This window comes from Coenobita brevimanus, chromosome 96 (assembly GCF_032717465.1).
Source record: "Coenobita brevimanus isolate Jiangsu-jjx chromosome 96, ASM3271746v2, whole genome shotgun sequence".
NCBI classification, from domain to species: domain Eukaryota; kingdom Metazoa; phylum Arthropoda; class Malacostraca; order Decapoda; family Coenobitidae; genus Coenobita; species Coenobita brevimanus.
The window spans coordinates 24,455,081-24,479,854 of NC_137049.1; the positions used below are offsets into that span (position 1 = coordinate 24,455,081).

A 24,774-nucleotide genomic window follows, 5' to 3' on the forward strand; every position below is an offset into this window, starting at 1 on the left:
TGAAAACTTTCAAAGCTATCGGTGACAAAGAGATTCCCCTCCAATTACCACATTCACTCAGGTCTCCCTTCTTCGGAACTTTAACAATTACACCATTCTTCCAAACTGATGGTAGTAACCCCATCACCCATATCTTATTGAATAGCTTGGTCAAGATCATTATATCTTATTGAATAGCTTGGTCAAGATCATTATTAATCTATCCCCCTCCACTTTAAACATTTCCAGAAATAAACCATCCTCCCCTGGTGCCTTATTATTCTTTAACTGTTTTACTGCTTTCTCCACTTCTGCAAGCCTCAACTCTCCTGTTTCTATATTTAAATCTTCCTGAGCAGACGGTATATCCTCTTCTGGTGGTATTGGTCTATTAAGAACTGTCTCAAAACGCTCTTTCCATCTATTTTTAATATCTCCATCTTTGGTCAATAAATCCTGCAGTGACATGAAAACCTGAGAAAAATGGATACATAAGAAAAATGTGGTGGCCACACAAAATATAATGGTAAAATGAAATAAAATCATGGTAAAATAGAATAAAATTATGGTACAGTACAGTAAGCTGGAATAAAATTATAGTCAACACTCACAACTCGATCATCCCTCATCAATCTTATCCAGGATCTCCTAACTCTATGGAGCCAGTGCTACCCTCTTCCTTTTCCCTGGTGGAGGGGCCACCATCACACACCCTAGGAAGAGTACTTGTAAGGAATATCATGGCCTGAAGCAGGTAGGGAACAACCACAAAAACCACAACGTGCACCACTGTAACAACTGTCTGAGAGGAGCTCTTTGCTACACTGTCGCCAGGTGGGAATTGGGAACAACTGAGGGGGTCTCTAGTGGATGCTGGGTGAACTACCCAGCCTGACAGGGTGATGCCACTGGGCTATTCCTGCCCAGCTGGATGTGAAAACGTTTGCATGGCAATAATTTCCACCTGGATGCATTCATTTTGTTTGGATATCATGAAAAAGTGAGCAGATGGAGAGAACACTTTAAGGAATTGTTGAACGTGGCGGATGGAAGTAATGCGAGTATAAGTGGCTGGGGAATGGCTGGGAGAAGAAGGGAGGTGAGAAGACAGGAAGAAATCAGTAGGATAGAAGTTGTGGAAGCAATGAAGAAAGTTAAATCAGGGAAAGCCCCAGGAATTGATGGAGTGTGTGGTGAAATGCTGAAGCATGGGGGAGAGATAGTAGTAGAATGGATGTGGAAGATGTGCAGATTGGCCTGGGAGGAAGGTAGAGTCCCGGAGGATTGGAAGTCAGGTATAATTATTCCCTTGTACAAAGGAAAAGGGGAAAAAGAAGTGTGTGGTAATCATAGGGGCATTTGTCTTCTTAGTATAATAGGAAAAGTGTATGGTAGGATACTTATTGACAGAGTTAGAGAAAGAACAGAGAAATTAGTTGGAGAAGAACAGGGAGGCTTTAGGAAGGGAAGAGGTTGTGTAGATCAGATATTCATTCTCAGATCTTTAGTGGAAAAGTTTCTAGAGAAGGGAAAGAAGTTGTATGCGGCTTTCATGGATTTGGAGAAAGCATATGACAGGGTGGATAGACTAGGATTGTGGAAAGTGTTAAAAATATATGGAGTAGATGGGAAGTTGTTGAATGCTGTGAAGAGTATGTACGATGGTGCGAAGGCTGCAGTGCGTGTGGATGGTGAATTAAGTGAATTTTTCTCTTTGAAAGTTGGGTTGAAACAGGGATGTGTCATGTCTCCATGGTTGTTCAATCTGTACATGGATGGGGTAATAAAAGAGGTACAAGGTAGGGTAGTGGATGTTGGAGTGGCCCTGGTGAGAGAGGATAGTGTTTGGAAACTCCCTGTACTGTTGTTTGCAGATGATACTGTGTTGTTGAGTGAAGACGAAGGGGAGCTGCAAGGCTTGGTGGATGAGGTTGGTAGAGTGTGTAAGAAACGGAATCTAAAGGTGAATGTAGGGAAGAGTAAAGTGATGGTCTTTGAGAGAGGTGAAGTCAGTGAATGTACAGCGAGGTTGGATGGTGAGGAATTGGAAAATGTGAGTACGTTTAAGTACTTGGGTAGTGTGATGAGTAAGGATGGAGGTTTGGAGGGTGAAGTGCTTGAAAGGGTACAGCAGGGAAGAAAGGTTGCTGGTTCTTTGAAAGCAGTGATAAGAAACAGGGAAGTGAGCATGGAAGTGAAAAAGTTACTACATGACAGTATTGTGATACCAACTCTAACGTACGGAAGTGAAGCTTGGACGTTGTTGGAAGGACACAAGTCAAGAGTGAGAGCCGTGGAAATGAGTTATTTAAGAGGAGCCTGTGGAGTCACATGGAGAGACAGGCTGACGAATGAGGATATAAAGGAGCGTTGTGGTGCTGATGTGGATGTGATAGGAAGCGTTATGAGGAACACACTGAGGTGGTTTGGCCATGTGGAGAGGATGGAGGGTGAAAGACTGACGAAGAGAGTGTATGTGAGTGAGGTGGAGGGGGAAAGAGGGAGGGGGAGGCCAAGGATGAGATGGAGAGATGGGGTGGAGAGGTATATGAGAGAGGGGGGTGTGAGTTGGGAGCAGGGGAGTGAAATGGCGGGGGACAGGGCGACTTGGAGGCGATTTGTTTGTGGCCACCCCAAACGGGATTGAGGCGTCTGGCAATAGATAGATAGATAGATCATGAAAAAATGTACAAATAATGGTTTTGAATGGCCAGATCACAGCTTCCGGGTAGTGGCCATCCGGATAATCGATAGATTACTATATTACTAGTAACTTTAAAATCTTTAACTGCGTTTTTCTCCAGGCCTTGTTTATGGTTGGTTGTCATTTCTTCCCCAGAACACCTCAAATGTGAATGTGAGTGGATGGGGTTAAGAGAGAGGAGTTTATGGTAAGGGGAAGTGTGTACCAGAGGTCTGTCTTGAGTCCCCACTCTGTGAATCATGGTGTTTGAAGTACTGTCATGGGATTTCATGCCTGGGGTGCCACAAAAATTTTTACAGGCAAATTATTTGGTACTGACTGCAAATAAGGCGCATGGAGCAGTGAAGGTTAGGCAGTGGAGAGATGAAATGCAGAGTAGGGTTTTGAAATTAAAATGGAAATGACAAAGGTTTTGACTAGTTTAGTGGACAGAGACTCAATGGCTTTGTGTCATGTTCAGATCACATCATGTGTGGTGTTCGTGGAAGGTGAATATACAGGAGATGTTGCAGTGTGACAGGAATGCTGCAAAGTATAACCTGCTATGAGTAAGCAATATGCATGGGAATTATGTGGTCAAACCAAGGCTGGAGAAGACCAATGCAGATGTGATTCTTGAATGTGTTAACGAATTTTGCTACTTTGGAAACACAATTCATGCATGATGTGGTGTAGATGCTGAGTGAGCTACAAAAGTATGAAGTGGTTGAAAGAAGTCTGGATAACAGTTGACAATATTTCTTTTCCATGTATGAAGAGAAAACTACTTTCAGTGAGTGAAATGTAATGCTGTAAGGTGGCAAATCTTGGGGAATAAAAGATGATGTTCACAGATGACCAGAATGAAGTGAATGATAGACATGTAGTGACACACTGAAGGGTAGAATCTATAATGATTTAAGAGGATGTTTGGACAATGAATGTTAGCGAGACGATGAACACAGAGTAGGCTGAGAGAGAGAGAGAGAGAGAGAGAGAGAGAGAGAGAGAGAGAGAGAGAGAGAGAGAGAGAGAGAGAGAATAAGAAATATACTCAAGTTAGCACTATGTCAAAGATACACTCTAAAAGGACAATGTTTTTCATACAAATGGCTCTATGAACCAGGAAACGTGCTACAACTTTTAGAGGTAATTACCTGAAATTTGACAAAAAAAAGGGGAGGGGGGGTGAAAAAGCAATTACTGTCCAGTACAGTACTTATACCCCTAAATATAATACTCACATGCAACCTCCTGTGCCATCCATCAGTTTGCCCTCCATAAATGAGTAAACATCCTGGAACTGCGTCTCACGACAGGGTAAGGCATCAGGGACTGCTGACACATGGAGACGGGCACGGGCCAACTCTAGGGAGGTTCCAGGCTGACTCACTGGCTCACGACGGGATGGTACCAGTGAAGTCAGCTTTGAAGTCTTGGATTTGGTGGAAACTGTAGTGGGCTTTTCTTTCTTTGACCTGAAAGAGTAACATCCTTTATGGATAATCAGGTGGCTTTGGCTTTCTTTGATCTGATGGGATACTTTTATGGCATTGAGGATGTGTGGATCAAATATTTGTAGTGTGACAGATAGTGGAGAAGGTTTGTGAGAAGGACTATAAGGTGATTATGGCTTTTATGGATCTGGAAAAAGCATAAAATAAAGTAGGCAGAAAAGGATTGTGGAAGGTTTTGTGCATGTATGGTGTAGATGATAAGCTGCTAGGTGCTGTCAAGAGTTTTTATGATGGTAGTGAGGCATGTGCAAGGGTAAATGGGCATCTATGTGAAGAGTTCACAATCAGTGTGGGCATGCGACAAGGCTGTGTGATGTCCCCATGGTTGTTCAATATATATATATGGATGGGGCGATGAGTGAAGTCAAAACACAAGTAATGGAGAGAGGGATGGCATTGGTAATGAATAGTGATGGATGAAATATCTCAAGTTTGCTGTATGCTAATGATGCAGTGTTACTTGCAAATACCAGACAAGAACTTGGTAGGCTTGAAAAGAGTTTTGCTGATGTCTGTGAGCATCATGCCTTAAGAGTAAATGTTGAAAACAGTACTCAAGAGAGAAGGTGACTCCCAGTGTGATGTTACAGTGAATAGAGAGAGACTGGAATTGGTAAGAGTTCAATTACCTGGTTACAGCGACAGAAAAGAGAGGAAAATGTGCAAAAGAAGTGGAAAGTAGAGTGACACAAGGAAGGAATGTAGCTGGTGCTATGAAAGCCTTGATAAGAAATAGAGGCTTGAGTGCTGCAGCTGTGCAAGGCTTACATGAAGGAGTGTTAGTGCCAACTTTAACATATGGGTATGAGCCTATGGTGTTGCATGAAAATGAAAAGTCAAGAGTGAAAGCAGTGGAGATGAGACTGCTGAGGAAAGTATGTGAAGTACAGAGAGTGGACAGGATACGAAATAATGTGATTCGTGAAAGATGCAGAGTAAAGAAGCCTGTGGACACCAGAATCGAAGAGAGTGTACTGAGATGGTATGGTCAAGTGGAGAGAGTGGATAACAAAAGAGTGGTGAAAAAGGTATATCTGAGAGAATTTGCAGGAGGGAGGAGGCGAGGTAGGCCAAGGAGAAGGCGAAGGGATATGGTGGATAAGTGTGTGAGGAAGAGAGGTATGGAAGTCGGTGAGGCAAGGGGACTGAAAAGAGATTGAGTTGGCTGGATGAATGTTGTGAGAAGAAGCACATGATCAGGGATTTGGCACCCCTTTTAATGTGACAGCATTCGGACTGACTATCAGATATGTTTATGTGAAGCTACAGAATGTGGTGAAAGTTTTTTGGCATATCAGACAGAGCCAGGAGGCCAGGGGCTTGAATGATGAGTGAATGGAAGCGTGACCCATTGGACTGGGCAACCTTGGGCGTCTGGACATTGCTACTCCTCACCCTGCCCTAGGGTGGGAAAGGAGGTCCAGATGAAAAAAAAAAAAAAAATTACTTTGTTAATATACCCTAAGGACAATAGAGGCTATTTTGCTAAATTCAAATCCTATTTTACCTTCTTTAGATCATGAAGGTGCCTTCAGGCAAAAAGCTGAAGCCTCCACATACACTGCCACACACAAGTGCAGTGAGAATGATGGATTCATCACTACACAACCAGAAGTCAAAGAAAGAGTTGATGTAATTCCAGTGACTCTGAACAAATAATTTGTAACTTTCCACACAGCGTCTGAGTTGGACAACAACAAGAGTTATGGCATGCCAGCAATGAACCTGTATCTCTGCCCATGTGTCCTGCCTGTATCACCACATCTCCTGTTAATGACAGTTCACTCAAGAAACTTGAAAGAGTTGCAATACTATATTTTATACAAATACACTGGAGTTATGAAATTCTCTCCCAAAGTCCTGGTTATGTGGAGGAAAATATTTCACTCCTGCTGCCCTTGTGTATGGCAAGAGGTAGAGGCTTGCTCTTTCTAAAGATGCTGACAACCTGCCATGAAATATAAAATCTAGTTAACAAAATTTAACATGTGAAAATAGTGAAGTTTATGGTACTTCAAACACTGTTTCTTGCTGAGAGGTAATAGGAAAAGACTACAGACTTGAGAAGTGATAAATTTGAAAAACAATTTTATACAAGACTGGTGCTAAAGTGTATGTGCCCTTACTGAGGTTCCATTTTGCAAACAAACAGAAATGACAATGATTAGATGGATGTGTTGAGCATCCTTGAATGCAAGGCCTGTGTGGCTAGGATTATGACTGAAGACTTGAGAGGAAGGATGGGGCTTGAATGAATTGGTGTTGTGATGACAAGGGGCAGATTGAGATAGTCTGGGCATGCTGAGTGGCTGAAGGATGATAATTGGTTGAGAAAGGTGTGAAGTGTCAACACTGGGGGTACAGCTGCGAGAGACAAACCAAAAAAAGACCTGGGACGAGGTCATAGAGTGTCACCACAGGGATAAGGGACAGATTAAGAAGGCTGCCACAGACTAAGCAGCGTGGAGTGCCCCCATTAGGTGACCAAAGCTAATGTATGCATGCATGGCGGAGCCATTATAAATGATATATGACGAACGAAAGTTTCTTATCAATCATTTCCATTTAAACATTACTGAAGAATGTAAAATATATTACTGTACCTACTACTGTACAACATAACCATTCAACTGCCAAGGTTTTTTCCTCTGCTGAATAAAGCCACCTAATGGTATCCAGACTAAAATAGATGCTCCTCTTCCCTTGAAAACTGATAATGAGAAACATTATCATACTACCATTTACTCTACCACACATCTACTGCATGCACTTCCTGGACTGTTCACATTCAATATGACGATGACCTGTTCCATTTTATATTTGTTATCTGAAGATGCTTTTATTCAACTTATGAAAGGCCTCTTGTGTTCAAGGCATTGATAGAGGCTAAACAAACCTTCTCAGTTAAAAAAATCACTCCAAAGCTAAGTAGATTCGTCAGTAAATAGAAAGAATAAAAGAATGTATACATCATCAGACTCAAGGGGTTTGGCTATTTGGAAATATCAACCATATAACCATCCACTCAAAAGAAACATACTGTATCAAAAGAAACATACTGTACCTGCTAGGTGTTTTTGAGGAGGGTTTGAAATCATCATGATCCTCTCTGTGATCTCTTAGCTCAGAGTGTGTGGAAAAATGCACGCAGCACTCCTCACACTGAAACCTTTTCTTGATGGTACTCTTTGACCGCTGCCTGTCTTCTTCTGCCTTCTTATTTCTTTTGGGTGTCCTGTAGTCTGGAAGATGAGCTACTGAGTCTTTCTTCCTTTTCATATCTTTTTTATTCTTCCTGGGTGTTTTGTCAGCTTCATGAGGAGATGCATGGTCTACTACATCTATATCATGGCGTAATTTGCTTTCTTTATCTGAAATGGTTCTGGCAGGACTACCTTGCAGTGGAGTGGCTGTTAGAGTCTTACTTCTTGAGACTTTCTTTTGTTCTTTACTTTCTTCTCTGTTTTTTTTTTCTGTTTTTTTGTTAGCCTCTGTTGTCTGCTTTGTCACTTTCCTTTTCATTATTTTAATCTCCTCATCGCTACTGTTCGTCTCTTCCTGACTCTCGCTGTCACTGTCACTGCCCAACAAGTCACTAATTTCATTGTCCTTTAGACCACGTACCTTACCAATCTCTTTCAGGTAATCCAGTTTACCTTTTGGAGATCTGCTTTCCTTTACTTTCTCTCCATCAGACTTTCTTGGTAAAACTTTAGATTCTGAACCAGGAGTAGAGATGTTTCTATTTTCATCCTGAGTTTGGGATTCTTCATGGCTCTGCATCTTTTTAGCTTTACTCTTCTTGGGTGTATTCCTATCTTCATTTTGCAAAGTAGCATGAGGTGGTGACTGTGTGGCTTTCTTTCTCACATTTGGAGACAAACCAGTAGGGGATCCATTTCTATCAATTTCACCATCATTGAATTTTCGGTAACAGAGAATCTTCAGTCGGCGTCCACAGTGTGTCTGGCGTTCTACTGTGGTCATGTTATCATTACTTGTTACCCATGACATCTCTTCAACTGGTTCCTTCTGTGGAGATTTTTTTCTTGCATTTACAGATGTGGGGTTCTCACTGGGAATATGATCACCGTGACGGGATCTTTTCCTTGGGGTCATATCAACATCACAGTCCTTTGCCTTGCGTTTAAAATCTTGATGCTTCATTTCAAAGGGTGACAATTCTAATTTCAAGGCTTTCATTTGTAATCGTTCAGTTAAATTCCCGTACAGTGATGATGATGAGTTCCACTCTGGTTTGACAGTGGACTCTGTAATGATAGTTGCCATATTATCATTACTGCTATTAAAGAGAAATATGAATAGAATACAGGCCAGGGACAAATACAATACACACTACCGATGCATGTCAGACAAAAATCATCAACCAAACCAGTTTCCAATAAGAGATGCAGAGACTGGAATACAGAGTTCCTCAAAGATATGAAGTAATCATGTCTACTCCTTTCAAGGTAGAACAGCAATTGCCTATATGGTATAGGCATAATGTAGTTGACAGAATGGAAATGAATAATCTTGTGATTAAGAGTATTTAATATGTGAAGGAGTGTGAGGGTAAAAGGAAGTACTGATAGGGGAGGGGGGGGGGAAGTAAATGAATGTGTGTGACAGCAAAGTATGAGAGATCTATCTAGATACCTAAGCTTTTCCCCCTAAAGGGAGGTTGCTGAGACAGGCAAACACACTCACCAAATTACACATTCACACACACACATTTACTCGCATCTTAGCCTCTAATGGGAGAAAGGGCTGATCCTCACTGCCTCACACTACACGAAGGTCAATTGCACAGTGCAATTCAGCAGCATCTGCAGCAGGGTCCAACAGCAAAGGTGGTTTACCTCTGCCATATCATAATGGACCCATCCCCTTCCGTGCACCTGACATGATCAGGTGATCAGACCAGATGCAGGAGAACATGTTGGGGCCACGTTACGGTTTATGCATTCACAATTTCTCTCCATTCATCCCTATCATGTGAAGCCACTCTTCCTTGCTCTACAGACATCCCTCTAGCATCTAACGCTCTCTTCACAATATCCATCAACCCTATTTGCAGTCTTTCTCTCAACCTTAAACCTCTCACAACAGATCTAGTTACTTTCTTCACCAATCGCTCTTCATCCATTATCTACATATGCCCAAACCACCGCAACACCCTCTGCTCAACTAGATCAGCCATCTCTTGCATAACTCTTGTTCTCCTTCGCACTTCATCATTTCTTTCTCAATCCATACGTGTCACTCCACGCATACTTCTCTGACACCTAATCTCCATTACACTCAATCTCTTCCTCTCTGCTACTCCCATATGGAAGATGAAGATGTAAAAGATTTGATGTGAGGCAGAAATGGACGAATGAAATTTTCTAGAGCTGGGACAGGAATATATTAATGAAATCTACCAGAATTAACCTATCAAACTGGAAATGGGCAGAAAAAAATACAACTGTAAGGCAAACTTTGATTTCTCCTCCACTCCCCCCAAAGTATCAATGCCTGATTTCTCTAAATGACATTTCTCCTTTGTGGTAGGTGGGGGCTCTCACCATCTACTCACTCGATGCAGTGCTGCTCTCTGGTGTCTGTCCTTTCCTCTTCCTTCTGTCCATGGGTGACTCTACAGTACACTGAGCGACAAGCCAAATGGTTTCCTGTACACCAGGAAACCATTGACTATGCTGGGTGGTAACCATATAACCAAATTTTGGTGCATGGTGGTTTTGTGGGTAATTACAGTGCTCCAATCGGATTGAGCCAGTGAAGGTTAATATCCAAAGGGATTTTTTTTTTTTTTATGTGCTCAACTCTGGGCATAGGCTTCACAGCCTGCTCCCAAGGCCAAGTAGTCCTCCTGCATATCATACACCTCTACATGTCACCACTTCGGCGCTAACACCCACCGTCGATATTGAATACATGCTAGGACTGTCTCATACAGGACTGGTGTATTGGTATTAGCGGGGGTATTTTTACAATGTCGGCGGGATTTCTGGAAGATCAGTAAAGTCTGCTTTACATGAAATTCAAATCTTTAAACTGTTCCCTGCTCCAGCGGGGATTTGAACCTGGGTCCAGTAGGACTGCAGGCCACCTCTCTACCGATTGAGCCACTGGTGGGGTTTATTGTCCACACAATGCCACTCAGGGATGAGTGAGGCTGGTCAATCTCATCTTAAATGTCAGGACCAACTCGCCCAGCCACAGGCTCCTACGCTCCTCATGAGGCAATGTAGGATTGGATAATGGATGGATGGAATAATAATAATAATAATACAATTACTATTATTATATCGTACGTAGGGAGCTCAACATCCACTCACTCGATATAATGCTACCTAATAGCGACTCTGCAATGTCAAGCCAAAAAGGTTTCCTGCCATCTAAGATAACATTCACTACCCTGGGTGGTAACCTTATAACTAATCCCTAGGGTACAACGGGAGGGAATGAACACTGCCCCCAGAATCCTTGTGCACCTTTCTTGCAAAAAGGGAGAGACTGGTGTGGATCATTGATTCCTCACTCTCGTCTTCCCCTGGCAAACATTAAGGCAGCCTTGGATCTGGATCCTGCACCTGCCTAGGGTCCAGGAAAAATAGGATTTGGGGGCCTTAAATGATGTGAGTAATGACTATTGGCACATTTCACTTGGCATGCTGTTAATCAGTTTCCCATTTCATATATACTTTCTCTGTCTTTGCTTCTGGATACTAACCTATTCCTTCTTTAGGAGGAAAAGAAGGTTGGAAAGGTGATGATGTTCAAATTAGAACTGTATCTTTGCTAACCAATTTTATGGTCAGGAATAATGGTTGGGATGATAATGATAATGCTAATAACACAGTGTTGTTCATGATTATGCTGTAAATCAATACTAACTGACTGATATGACTAAAAATATCCCATTAGCTGATGAAATAACTCCAATTTTCATATATAGCTACCTAATGAACACGGATTACTGGTTGACAGATACTGTACTACCAATACATTATTCATTAATACAGGCATGTACATTACTAGATTTTCATACCTTTATGTGGGCTGGCCAATAAATCACTAGTTTCAGCTTCACAATATGTTCTATCATTCTTCCTCCTCACCCTTCCATCCTTCTCATTCCTGTTCTTCTGTGGAGTGTTCTCCTTGCCCTGTCCCAATCTGTCCCTGGTTGCCTGCCTTGGGGAGCCAGACGGGGAGGCCAGGTTGGTAAGATCGCCTGTCAAGGACCGACGTGCACTGCTGCGTCTGAGGAAACAGTAATGCTCAAGCTTCTGTGACTCACTCTCAGATGACTAAAATCTATCTATCTATCTATCTACTGCCAGATGCCTTAATCCCGTAAAAGGTGGGCTCCATATTAATCTGTCCCCCACCATTTCACTGCCCTGCTCCCAGCTCACATCCCCCTCTCTCACATACCTCTCCACTTCATCCCTCCATCTCAACCCTTGGCCTTCTCCTCCCTCTCCCCTCTCTCCGCCTCACTCACATATACTCTCCTTGTCAGTCTCTCACTCTCCATCCTCTCCATATGGCCAAACCACCTTACTGTGTTTCTCCTAATGCTTCCTATCACATCCACATCCACACCACACTGCTCCTTCACTTCATTTATCAGTCTCTCTCTCCATGTGACTCCACATACTACTCTCAAGTAACTCATTTCCATTGCTCTCACTCTTGACTTCTGTCCCTCCAACAAGGTGAAATTTCATTTCCATACATTAGAGTTGGTAGCCTATCAAAATACTGTCATGTAGTAACTTTTTCACTTCCATGCTCACTTCCCTGTTTCTTATCACTGGTTACACATCACCTGGCATGGAACACATAAGTTGTCCTAACCATGAGAGGGCTAACTGTAACAGTATTAAAGCAACACACTCAGATTCTTATGATTCACTCATACAAGAATAAAATGGCTTAGGCAAAATATAATATTAGAGTTCCCCCAATCATATGAGGTTATAACATATATATAGTACTGTATTAGCAATTCTATACTGTCCCTCTTGAATAATTCCCCTTCATGAGACAGTGCACTCTTGCACAAAGGAAGATTAAGAGTTGTCCTCCATTTAGTGTAAATTATAAGGTGCATTAGCTCAACTTACAAACTAAATTTTTAGATGCCTAATAATTTAGTATATGGTCCTATGGGTCTCATTCAGATGGGGTGGTTGGGGTTTATTGCTCTCATAAAGCCAATAAAGGGTTTGCAACTGGTCACTCTTACACTGACAAGATTAACTCCTATAGACTCTGTCTGGCCCCAGAACCACATTTAGGGTTTGATTTTTCAAATTTCACCATCGTAAATTTTGGTCTTATAAAATTCAAGAGCTTGACTTTGAACACCAGAAAATATACATTTCATCCTCATGTGCCTAATGTTTAACGCACTATCGAAAGTCAAAGAACATCAAAAATAAAAACAATTATCCCTCGCAAATAGAGAGGAAAAAAAATTGCATCAAAGTAAATTTTGATTTTATAGATTTGATGAGCCTGATTTTACACACCACAAAATATATATTTCACTCTCATGTCTAACTGTTACTGCACTGTAAATTTTGGTCTTAGAGATTTGAAGAGCTTGATTTTACACACCAGAAAATGGATATTTCACTCTCATGTGTCTAATGGCTAACACACTGTTGACCATCAAAAACTAAAAACTCACCCTTCGTTATGAGTGAGAATGGGATGTCACTGAGAAATAAGGGAGAATAGGGAGGTGGAGGGAGTGTGGTGGGGCATCAGGAAGGAGGGAAAGGGAGGGAATATGCCTGCCACACACAGCCAATATGGTCTTGAGGGGGTATGGGGGGTGATTTTGGTGGGAGGAGACACTGAGGACAGGGCCCAATGGAACAGAGGGAGGTGGAGAAATGGCAGGGGGTAGGGATTTCCCCCACCTCATCTTGGGGGACCAATCAGGCCAGACACCAACAGATATTGCACTTTCCATTGGCTAGGCACCATATACGTCATCAAAGAGGTGGGGATACCTTGCCCCCGTTTCTGATGGCTTGTGTATGATAGATGATGATATGACACTTTGTACCAAGCCTGAACACATCAACAGATGATCACAGAACTTTAGGGGTTAAGTATCTTACCCTAAGGCATCCATAATCCTGATGATGTCATACTTGGTTGGATGATGGATGTGGGAATACACAATTCTATGGCAGTACCACCACTCATTAAAAAAAAAAAAAAAAAAAATTGGGTAGAAGGCAAAAGGAAATCCTCCCAAATATAAATGAATGTAAACAGGTTAACTCTGCCAAAAACTCAAGTTTCCTTACTCCTACAGAAGGACTGCATGCAATGTGTGTTTGGCCAAGTGTATCTAAGCATGCAATGGTCTATTTGTTTGTCCATAATATACAGTTCCAGTAGTAGTGTCAGAACTATGCTGTTTTCCTTTTGCATTTTCCTACAATATTTATATGCCAGGTTTTCTCTATTGAATGATATTCCCACTTTTTCCAGCCAGTTTAGGTTGGAGGGGTTGGTGAGATGTGTGGGTGCCTTTATCTTTGCTCTTCTCGTCCTACTCTCATAATTTAATCAATCAATTATATCCCTTAACAAGAGCTGCTTAATATAAGCCAACCAGCTAAATGCATTTATCCTATTATTTTATGTTGCCATTAATTCAGTGGACTGCATGCTGAGCTTGGCATTTTCCTGCAGTCCACCATTTTTCTTTTGAGGGAGAGAAAGGGACATAAGGGACATTTGTATAACCTGAGAGTACAGTTGTCTTGATATACTGGTGTCAACAAGTGAATGTGGGTTTTGTTGTCAGCAAGAATGGTATTAATGACACCTTAACTCCTGTGCTTAAAAAAACTGTCTGAAGAGAGCATGATTAAATAAAAAATACATTATCAAACTAAAGGGACTAATATACTTTTTAAAATGCTGCTGTTCTAACATTGGCTCTTCATCTTTATTAATTTCTTTTCAAAAGCAGTAATGAAAAGCATACCAGGTAATGTTCTACACTGCTCGTATTAAGCACCGTTACTTACCCTCTCCTTCTTCCATCATTTTGGTTTAATGTCTTGCATTCTTCTGGCAATTTCAGATCCTTCAGGGGCAGCAAACAACCCTCCTTTCCACTGTACCTGAACCGACACACATAAAACTTCTCCAGAAGGTAACGGGGTTTCATTATGCTCTGAGGATCTTGGGTGTGTGGTACTTCTTGCACCTGACGGGTAATTATTATTAATATTATTCAGGGTACTGATGGTAGAGCCTGAAGAGTACATCACTAAACTGTTCTGTTAGGTAACTCTAACACCAGCAACCAAGAGATGAGTAGAGGTAAGACTGAGTGGGAGGTGTTCTGTTGCAACCACTTGGCACAAAATGTCAAGACATGTCATTACATATTACTGTAGAATATAGTTATACAGTACCAGTTTGCGACAAAACCAAGAAAAAGTGTGACCTATACAAAAATGAAGAGATAAGGAATATGCAGTAACCATATCCTTCTATCCATACACTAGATAAGCTGTAACACGTACAATAAGTAACAGCAGATGAGCCCTGGGCTAGGAAACTTAGTTCAGACATGTAGATGAGGGTGACTAGTCACTTGTCTCTGAACAGTAATATGCAAGCAATAAATTCCAAGCAACCCTAAGATTTGTCCCCTAATGGGTCACTTAGCTGGAGTGCTTTAAACTACTAAACCAACAATTTATTTGCCAATTAACTGGTTACTACCCAATATAATAAATTGTCTCCTGGAGTACCAGAATCCACTTGGACTGACACTCAGCGTAGTCACCTGGAGGTAGCACTGCATCAAGTGAGTCGATATTGGGCACCCCTACCTACAAAACAAAACAAATTTTCCATCCATCCATCCATCCATCATCCAATCCTATGTTGCCCCATGAGAAGTGTAGGAGCCCAGGGATAGGCAAGTTGGTCCTGACAATTAAGATGAGAGCCTCACTCATCCATGAGTGGCATTACATGAGCAATAAACTCCAACCACCCCTTGGAGATGGGGGCATCATCCAGCCTTCTAGAGTTACCAGAAGAGGCTGGATGACTCCGTCGCTGATGCCTGTCCAGAATGTACGGTAACACAGCACCCCATACTATCAAGCACATTATGGAACACTGCATTGCACACAATCACCTAGCCAACAACACAACATACACTCCTTGTGAGCTCTGTGGGAAAGCCTGGTCTCGGTCGTGGCCTTCCTTAGGGACTCGAGGCTGTTTGGCCAGACTGCCTAGGGAATAACAACAACAACAACCACCCCTTAGAGATAAACTGATAGGCTCAATCCAATTGGAGTGCCTTAATAACTCACTAAACCACCAGGTGCCACAGTTTGGTTATATGGTTACCATCCAGCACAGTAAATAGTTTCCTGGTGTACACGAAACCATCTGGCTTGTCACTCAGTGTAGAGTCACCCGTGGGCAGAAGGAAGAGGAGAGAATGAAAGAAAGAAAGACAGAAAAGGGAGTGTAAACTCCCCATAGGCAGAAGGAAGAGGAAAGAATGAAGGAAGGAAAGACAGAAGAGGATGGAAGGATGAGAGGAAAAGGCAGACATCCAAAGCAGCACTACATTGAATGGATGGTGAGCACCCCCACCTACAAAAAAAAAGAAAAAAAAGAGAGAAAAAAAAAACTTAGCTATTATTAAAGCAGACTGACTTCTGAAGTCTTTTGAATCACAGGCACAAGATACTGGCCCCTGAAGCCATTCAGATCACAAGAACTCTGAGGAAGATGCGGTCATAAATATATACATACACTGAACACTCATGCTAGTAGATGAGTGGAGCAGATACACATATATCCTGTGAACTGTAAGACAATAATGGGACAAAAACATGGAATCAAGAAGTCCTCCTCCTCTTCCCATCCCATGCCAATAAGCAAGTTAACAGGTTCACCACCCCTAAACAATGAAGATGGAATTGTGCCAGGCTTGTACTGTGATGGGTTAACAGCTTCCATACATATGGCCACACACGACACTACTAGGATTGGCCATATGACTATAATGGCAACAGTAGTGAAAATATTAGTATTTTTGCATAAAAAAACACTGAAAAAAACAAAACAAAACAGTACTGGTACTTTAAAAAAAAAAAAAAAAAAAAAAATCTATACTCACATAACACAAAGCAAGAATGCTTTCAGCATCCACATCTGTAACAAAAGCTCTCTCTTCCTTCACTACTTCTTTTTCTGTATCAAGAGGAGGAGACTCTGTAAAGTCATAATCAGAATCAGATTATCAGTCATCAGCAGGGTACATATCATATCATATTAATCATCATCATCATTATCCTGACCTCTACTTTTTCCCCCTTCCCTTAGCTATGGATGTACGGATGTCATTAAGTATTGTACTGTACAATTCCCAAAACTCAAATACCAAATTTCCAAAAATACCACCAGTTTTCTGAAATAATTTTCAAGTACACTAATTAAAGACAGGGATAACTTTTGCTGCCCTAATAAATACCATGATTTTCATTTCCGCACTAACCTCGTTGTTTACAAAGTGTCACGGTAGTCACACCGACTCGCAGTTTAGCCAAGCTTGTGAGCTAGCTTGGGGTAACTGTGACTCATTCTTTAGAAAGCTCACAAGCTAGCATGGAACAACATGTGCCTAAGTGAGCTTAAGACCTTGGCTAGAGAACGAGTCACATGTCCCCAGGCTAGCTCACAAGCTTGGGTTGGTTGGCCTTACTTGACCCAGGTCATCCATGTGGGTGATTTCATCATTCTTTGTTCTGCCACTGTGGACAAAACTGCCATTATTTGATCCAAAACTTGCACACTCAAACATGGAAAAATGTCTTCAAAGCAGCATTACAGTGATGATGGTGATTGCGGTAAAAAGAAACATATTGTTAAATATCAAAGAAAATGTGGAATTTCCAAAGAAGGTGGACAGAAATGTTGTAGCAAGCAAAGCTATGAGACGAGAATGGGATCAGAGCTACAACAGTGTATGACTTGAAGAAACAGCATGACATTTTATGCTGCATGTGAAAATACTGAATCAATGACAAACAAGAAAACTTTAGGTGAACCTAAATGTTCCACTACTGATGAAATACCATATGAACAGTGTAAACAACAGAGGAGTGAAGGAACTGCTATTTCTGAACCTTTACTGACTGAGAAAGCCATGGAATTTCACAAACAACTTACGTGAAATCATTCAGTCTTGTGAAAAGTGTATTCCACTGGCTGGCTGAACATATTTACACAACATTATGGAGGAAAATGCTTGGAGGCTTGTGGAGAACAAATGTCTGCCAATAGGGATGCTTTCACTCACTCACTCTCACAGCACTTAAAATTATGAATAAAATATTGTTAACTGAGATGGCACTCTGAAACTTCACATAAGAATAACCACATCATAATTTTTAGACTAACAAGCTCAAAAAAAAAAAAAAAAGATTTACCAACCACTTTAGAAAACCAGTAGGTATGAGAGCAAGAAACATACCAGCTGGGATACGTTTTCTGTGACTCAAGTTGATATCTTCAATCCTGGAGTACCACTGAACCACAACACGTCTAGCACCAAGTCTGCCACCTGAAAAAACATAAAGGTATCTTAAAAGACAACAGGAATGACCAAATAGGTAGGATGAGTTCTATAGCTACAAAAGCCAACCATACTGGTATGTACTGTCCTAAACTGTCAGGACTGAAACACTGTACCACACGATGTAATAGCATAGCTGCTGCTCTTTGCAAACCTGAAGAATAATGACAAAAAACTAACTAAAAACAATCTATTAATTCATCTGGTATGCAGGTGCACCAGACACCCACTCACTTGATGTACTGTTCCCTACAAGTGACTTTAACGTGACAATCTAAACAACAGGACTCTATGTACCATATTATATTTCATTTTGGGTAGCCAAAGAACTGATAACACTATACCTAGGTTCAAGGGAGAAAGAATACTACCCACATATTTCATGTGCTGCACTGGCTAAAAAAGCAAGAGGGTGAGGAGGACTTGGAATTCTATTCATCATCATCATCTGGACCTCCTTTCCCACCCTATGGCAGGGTGTGGAGGGGCAATGTCCATACAGCCCAAGTTTGCCCAATCCAATGGGCCACCTTTCCATTCACTCTTCATTCAAGTCCCCCAAACCCTGGCTCTATCTTATACTGTACGCCAAAAACTTTCACCACATCCTGTAGCTTCACATAAATGTATCTGATAGAGTCGATCCAAATGCTGTCACATTAAAAAGAGGTGCCAAATCCCTGATCATGCACAACTTCTCACAATATTTATCCAACCAGCTTGGTCCCTTGTCAGTCCCCTACCCTTACAGACTTCCATACCTCTCTTCCTCACACACTCATCCATCACATCCCTTCACCTTCTCTTTGGCCTGCCTCGCCCCTCGTTCCTTCAAATTCGCTCAGATGTGCCTTTTTCACCATTCTATTGTTATCCGTTCTTTCCAAATGACCATACCATCTCAGTACACTCTCTTTGATTCTGGTGTCCACAGACTTCCCCACTCCACATCTTTCACGAATCACATTTCATATCCTATCCACTCTCCATACTCCACATACATTCCTCAGCAGTCCCATCTCCACTGCTCTCACTCTTGACTTTTTATTTTCATGCCACACCATAGTCTCACATCCATATGTTAAGGCTGGCACTAACACTCCTTCATGTAAGCCTAGTACCTTCTTAAAATCCCTCTTCTAATATTTCAGATGGGCTTTGTTCTGGGTCAGGTACATGTCTAGGGCCTAATAAAACTAGGCAGGTTCATATGGTTGTGTAGAATGTAAGAGGTGTGAATGAAGAATGTAAAATACACTCAAACCTCGATTTAAGGGATTTTAGGTTTAAGGGATTCCATATTCTGCCTGACAAACAGACAAGACCATTCAAAAATGATACGTAATGTGTACGTTCTCCATCCATCCATCCATCATCCAATCCTACTTTGCCCCATGAGAAGCGTAGGAGCCCGGGGCTAGGCAAGTTGGGCCTGACGTTTAAGATGAGTGATCAGCCTCACTCATCCCTGCGTGGCCTTACATGAGCAATAACCCCAACCACCCCCTGGATATAAACCTTCACCGGCTCAATCCGACTGGAGCGCCGCAATTACCCACTGAACCACCAGGTTCCATAATTTCGTTATATGATTACCGTACCACCCAGCATAGTAAATGGCTTCCTGGTGAACAGGAAACCATTTGGCTTGTCACTCAATGTAGAGTCACCCATAGGCAGAAGATGAGGAAAGAATGAAGGAAAGAAAGACAAAAGAGGGAGTGTAATGTCACCTGCAGGCAGAAAGATGAGGAAAGAATGAAGGAAAGAAGACAGAAGAGGAAGGAAGGAAAGTAGGGAGGAGAGGAAAGGGCAGACACCTGAGAGCAGCACTACACCAAAGGAGTGCATGGTGAGTGCCCCCACCATGTTTCTTTATACAGTAGAAATAATATTCATAATCAAGAAGGGAAAGACGAGAGGAAGGAGTAGTTGCAAGGAGAGTGGAAATGTTACAAGAGGATGAGAAAAAGGCAGAGTATAAGAGAGAAGTGGAGGAACGATTGGGAAATTATGATTTGGAGCAGATGGGGGATGTGGAAGGTGTGTGCAAGATATTTACAGAAGAAATATGTGCAGCATGTGATGTGGTGTGTGGGAGGAAGAGAAGACGGAGGGGGGTGGAAGGAACAGCATGGTGGACTGAAGAGGTGAGACAGGCTGTGGCACAAAAGAAGAAAGCATACAATGAATGGATGAGAAATAGGGGCTTGGAAGAAGTTGAGAGGCGGAAGAGAGAGTTATATGTAGAAAGAAAGAGAGAGGTGAAAAGATTAGTAAGAGAGAGTAAGAAGAGACTGGATGAGGAAGTTGGAAGGAATTTGAGTGTAAAGTGGAGGGACTGTAAGAAGATGTTCTGGAAAGAGGTGAAGTGAGTAAGACAGGGTGGAAGTGAGGTTAGCAGGGTCAGAGGATCGAATCCACCCAAGAGTCATTGGTAGACATCAGGAAGGGCATCCGGTCATAAAATGCTACACGCTCCAAACCAAAGTCCTCTACCCAGGGGCAATGCCTTAGCCCTTATCCAAAAAAGGGGGACTTGGCGTTAAAAAAAAAAAAAAAAAAAAAATACTAATGGAGAAGGGAGAAAAAGTGAGCAGGTGGAGAGAACACTTTAAGGAATTGTTGAACATACAGGATGGAAGTAATGCGAGTATAAGTGGCTGGGGAATGGCTGGGAGAAGGAGGGAGGTGAGAAGACAGGAAGAAATCAGTAGGATAGAAGTTGTGGAAGCAATGAAGAAAGTTAAATTGGGGAAAGCCCCAGGAATTGATGGAGTGTGTGGTGAAATGCTGAAGCATGGGGGAGAGATAGTAGTAGAATGGATGTGGAAGATGTGCAGATTGGCCTGGGAGGAAGGTAGAGTCCCGGAGGATTGGAAGTCAGTTATAATTATTCCCTTGTACAAAGGAAAAGGGGAAAAAGAAGTGTGTGGCAATCATAGGGGCATTTGTCTTCTTAATATAATAGGAAAAGTGTATGGTAGGATACTTATTGACAGAGTTAGAGAAAGAACAGAGGAATTAGTTGGAGAAGAACAGGGATGCTTTAGGAAGGGAAGAGGTTGTGTAGATCAGATATTCATTCTTAGATCTTTAGTGGAAAAGTTTCTAGAGAAGGGATAGAAGTTGTATGCGGCTTTCATGGATTTGGAGAAAGCATATGACAGGGTGGATAGACAAGGATTGTGGAAAGTATTAAGAATATATGGAGTAGATGGAAAGTTGTTGAATGCTGTGAAGAGTATGTACGATGGTGCTAAGGTTGCAGTGCGTGTGGATGGTGAACTAAGTGAATTTTTCTCTTTGGAGGTTGGGTTGAAACAGGGATGTGTCATGTCTCCATGGTTGTTCAATCTGTTCATGGATGGGGTAATAAAACAGGTACAAGGTAGGGTACCGTAGTGGATGTTGGAGTGGCCCTGGTGAGAGAGGATAGTGTTTGGAAACTCCCTGTACTGTTGTTTGCAGATGATACTGTGTTGTTGAGTGAAGACAAAGGGGAGCTGCAAGGTTTGGTGGATGAGTTTGGGAGAGTGTGCAAGAAACGGAATCTAAAGATGAATGTAGGGAAGAGTAAAGTGATGGTCTTTGAGAGAGGTGAAGTCAGTGAATGTACAGCAAGGTTGGATGGTGAGGAATTGGAAAATGTGAGTACGTTTAAGTACCAGTATGTGGGTAATGTGATGTGTTAGGATGGAGGTTTGGAGGGTGAAGTGCTCGAAAGGGTACAGCAGGGAAGAAAGGGTGCTAGTTCTTTGAAAGTAGTGATAAGAAACAGGGAAGTGAGCATGGAAGTGAAAAAGTTACTACATGACAGTATTGTGATACCAACTCTAACGTATGGAAGTGAAGCTTGGACATTGTTGGAAGGACACAAGTCAAGAGTGAGAGCAGTGGAAATGAGTTATTTAAGAGGAGCCTGTGGAGTCACATGGAAAGACAGGCTGATGAATGAGGATATAAAGAAGCATTGTGGTGTGGATGTGGATGTGATAGGAAGTGTTATGAGGAACACACTGAGGTGGTTTGGCCATGTGGAGGGTGAAAGACTGATGAAGAGAGTGTATGTGAGTGAGGTCGAGGGGGGAAGAGGAAGGGGGAGGCCGAGGATGAGATGGAGGGATGGGGTGGAGAGGTATGAGAGGGGGGGGGGTGAGTTGGGAGCAGGGCAGTGAAATGGCGGGGGACAGGACGACGTCGAGGCGATTTGTTTGTGGCCACCCCAAACGGGATTGAGGCGTCTGGCAATAGATAAATAGACATAAATAAGTAAGGCAAGTGAAACAATCATTGCATTTCATAATAAGACTGTCTTTATGTGGACATTTTCAAGAAAGGGACAAGTCGATTCCCCATTTAGTTCCTTAAATCGAGGTTTGAGTGTACAACAGAAATAGTGGAGGCTATCCTGAAAGTAATGTATGATATAATGTCATTGTGCTAGACAAACATCAGCAGGAGTGAAGTGCATGAACGGGAAAGTCTGACATATGTAAGGCCAGGTATAAGTACTACATGTGGACAGAATAAAAAGTGTGTTCCTTAGCTGATGAATGAAATATGCTAAAATGCAATGAATGATTTTAATTAAATGTACTAACTCCAGCAGCATGTATGTCATGTTCAAGTTTGAGATGATGAAAGTGGCATTAATTAATGCATAGGCACCTCATAATGGCAGATTTAGAAGAGAAGAAAAGGTCTGGGAACTAACTAGACAGAGAGACAGAACACACGCCAAGGTGTTACCACAGCTTTTGTGTGTGACGAGATATCTGTATGGAGGAGTTGACGCAGGTCCTGCGAATGGTGTATCTAATAGGTCACTTTACAGTGCTGAGGGAGACTAATAAATGATGAACATGTGTCAAAAAAAGATTATGCCTTACTAGTAATTCATATTTCAAACACAAAGAAATACATAAATATAAATGTACTGCAGACTTAACACCTTCTTTCTGGACACCTCTATTTCTTGCATGACAGGTCTGCTCAGCCAGGCAGAATGACTCAACACCAACTCACAGTGTATGGTAGGTGAATGAGGTGGAAGGGGAAAGAGGGAGGAAGAGGCTGAGGTCGAGATGGAGGATGGAATGGAGAGGTACCATATATGAAAGACGGTGGTGTGAGCTGAGAGGAGGGCAGTGAAATGGCAGGGGACACGACGACATGGAGGCAATTTGTTTGTGGCCACCCCCTACGGGATTGAGGAGTCTAGCAACAGACTGATAGACAAACTCTTCTTGTTATGAGAAATTTCACATACAGTAAACAGAACTGTTAGGTGGCAGGAAGACTAAAATGTAAATTCTATCACCATATTCAAGGAGTTACCACTAAACCCCATAAATCATGTGCTGCATTTTTTAAAATAATGCCAGATGATTTTACTCAGCACAAAAGGAGGTAAATGAAGAGTATACCTAAGCCCTAAAGTCTAAAAGGTCTCTCTCTCTCTCTCTCTCTCTCACTAAAAAAAAAAAAAAAAAAAAAAAAAAAGAAGCCTAACCCCTCTTTGTGAACTATGAAGTTTCTCACAAGCTAAATAAAACTGTTATGAATGTAAAAATATACTGTGAAAAGTATCCCCAGGTTCTACGAGTTTAATTAATATCCCTGTGTAACACCCACCATTATCATAGCATCGAAGGACTCTGGCAATGTCACAGTCATCTGGTGAGTCTGGATCGGCAGAGTCTGCATTGCGAACATAAATACAGTCATCTTCATATATTACAAGATCATCCATCTGGAAACCCCTGTAAACAATAAGAAACATTGTACAGTACTGAAAATATACCAATACAGAAATAGTGCTAAACAGGAAAGTCAAGTGGATGAGAAACCCTGCAAAATAATGAGAAATACAACATTACAAACAAAAACATGGTCACCTTCATAAATGGCAAGGATACCCTGTAAATAAATGGCCTAAATAAGTAAATAAAAATATATAAATACTAATATTACTGCCAATATATAACAGATGTTCCTATGAAGCAATAATAATTTTGTACATTAACCCATCCAACCCAAGTACACTACCATTCTTATTGCTATGTTACCAGATGATTTTATGTAACTTAAGACCAACTGTGGGGAAAGGAATCAATACAGACTGTGCATCAACATGTGCGTCTGTGTGTGTGTTGACGACACTGTATAATTCTCTCAAAATTATGCATTTCAACAACTTTTAAACCTAGTACAAGCCTACTACAATACTAATACTGTAGCTATGGTAAACTTGGCCAAACAGGAGATTCTATTGCTAAGAAAATACAATTATAGACGTTATGCAAGGAAGGTCTCTGGATTACAAATGGAGAATGTACCAATAAATGTACTTATTCTTGCTTATAAAACTGGTATGTTAGAGATGTCTAAATCAACATGCAATGGGGACTCAGCTAAACCAAATGAGGCACCATTATCAACATCCCGGCCTCTTTTCCCATTAAAGAATGGTGTGACGTATGATCAAGAGAAAAAAAAGAGTGGGAGCTATTGTCTGGCGAATTAAGTGGGCAACACACTCGCCATTTAAGACCTACACCTACCTGTAAAAAGTTTTATCGCTGTGCAATCTTTCTTTTCGCGTAGGCAACAAGGGTTTACCTAACCATTTAAACTTCGGGACTCTTTTCAACCCTCTCATTTTCATTCGGACGCCTGATACCGTCATATTTGCTATAATAATGTCTCGTCACCACAACAATTCAGCATTCACAGAAACGTAAACAAACCCAAAGCGTGGCGGGAAAATGCCCAGCTGATCAGAGAACGCGAGATTATAATATTTATCTTTTAAGTAAAAAAATACCTCCATATATAGATAGGAAATTAATGTTCTTCCTATTTTCTTATGACACAGGCTTTACAGTAAGGCTAAGAAAAGCCTGAAAAAATTCAGATTTTAATAATTATAA

The 24,774-nt window shown here is 41.6% G+C and overlaps 1 protein-coding gene across 1 annotated transcript in view; it reads right to left on the minus strand.

Moving 5' to 3' along the window:
- Orc1 (origin recognition complex subunit 1) overlaps nucleotides 1–24,530 on the minus strand; it is a 42,425-nt gene extending 17,895 nt beyond the window's left edge. The window contains exons 1-10 of the mRNA XM_080283207.1: nucleotides 24,406–24,530; nucleotides 23,477–23,604; nucleotides 17,738–17,827; nucleotides 16,382–16,476; nucleotides 14,253–14,434; nucleotides 11,237–11,451; nucleotides 8,017–8,450; nucleotides 7,682–7,863; nucleotides 7,235–7,414; nucleotides 3,907–4,140 (exon numbers count right to left, since the gene is read on the minus strand). Of these exons, the coding sequence (XP_080139333.1) occupies nucleotides 3,907–4,140; nucleotides 7,235–7,414; nucleotides 7,682–7,863; nucleotides 8,017–8,450; nucleotides 11,237–11,451; nucleotides 14,253–14,434; nucleotides 16,382–16,476; nucleotides 17,738–17,827; nucleotides 23,477–23,604; nucleotides 24,406–24,530 (1,865 nt within the window). The remainder of the gene's footprint in view (nucleotides 1–3,906; nucleotides 4,141–7,234; nucleotides 7,415–7,681; nucleotides 7,864–8,016; nucleotides 8,451–11,236; nucleotides 11,452–14,252; nucleotides 14,435–16,381; nucleotides 16,477–17,737; nucleotides 17,828–23,476; nucleotides 23,605–24,405) is intronic.
- Between the last annotated feature and the right edge of the window lie 244 nt (nucleotides 24,531–24,774).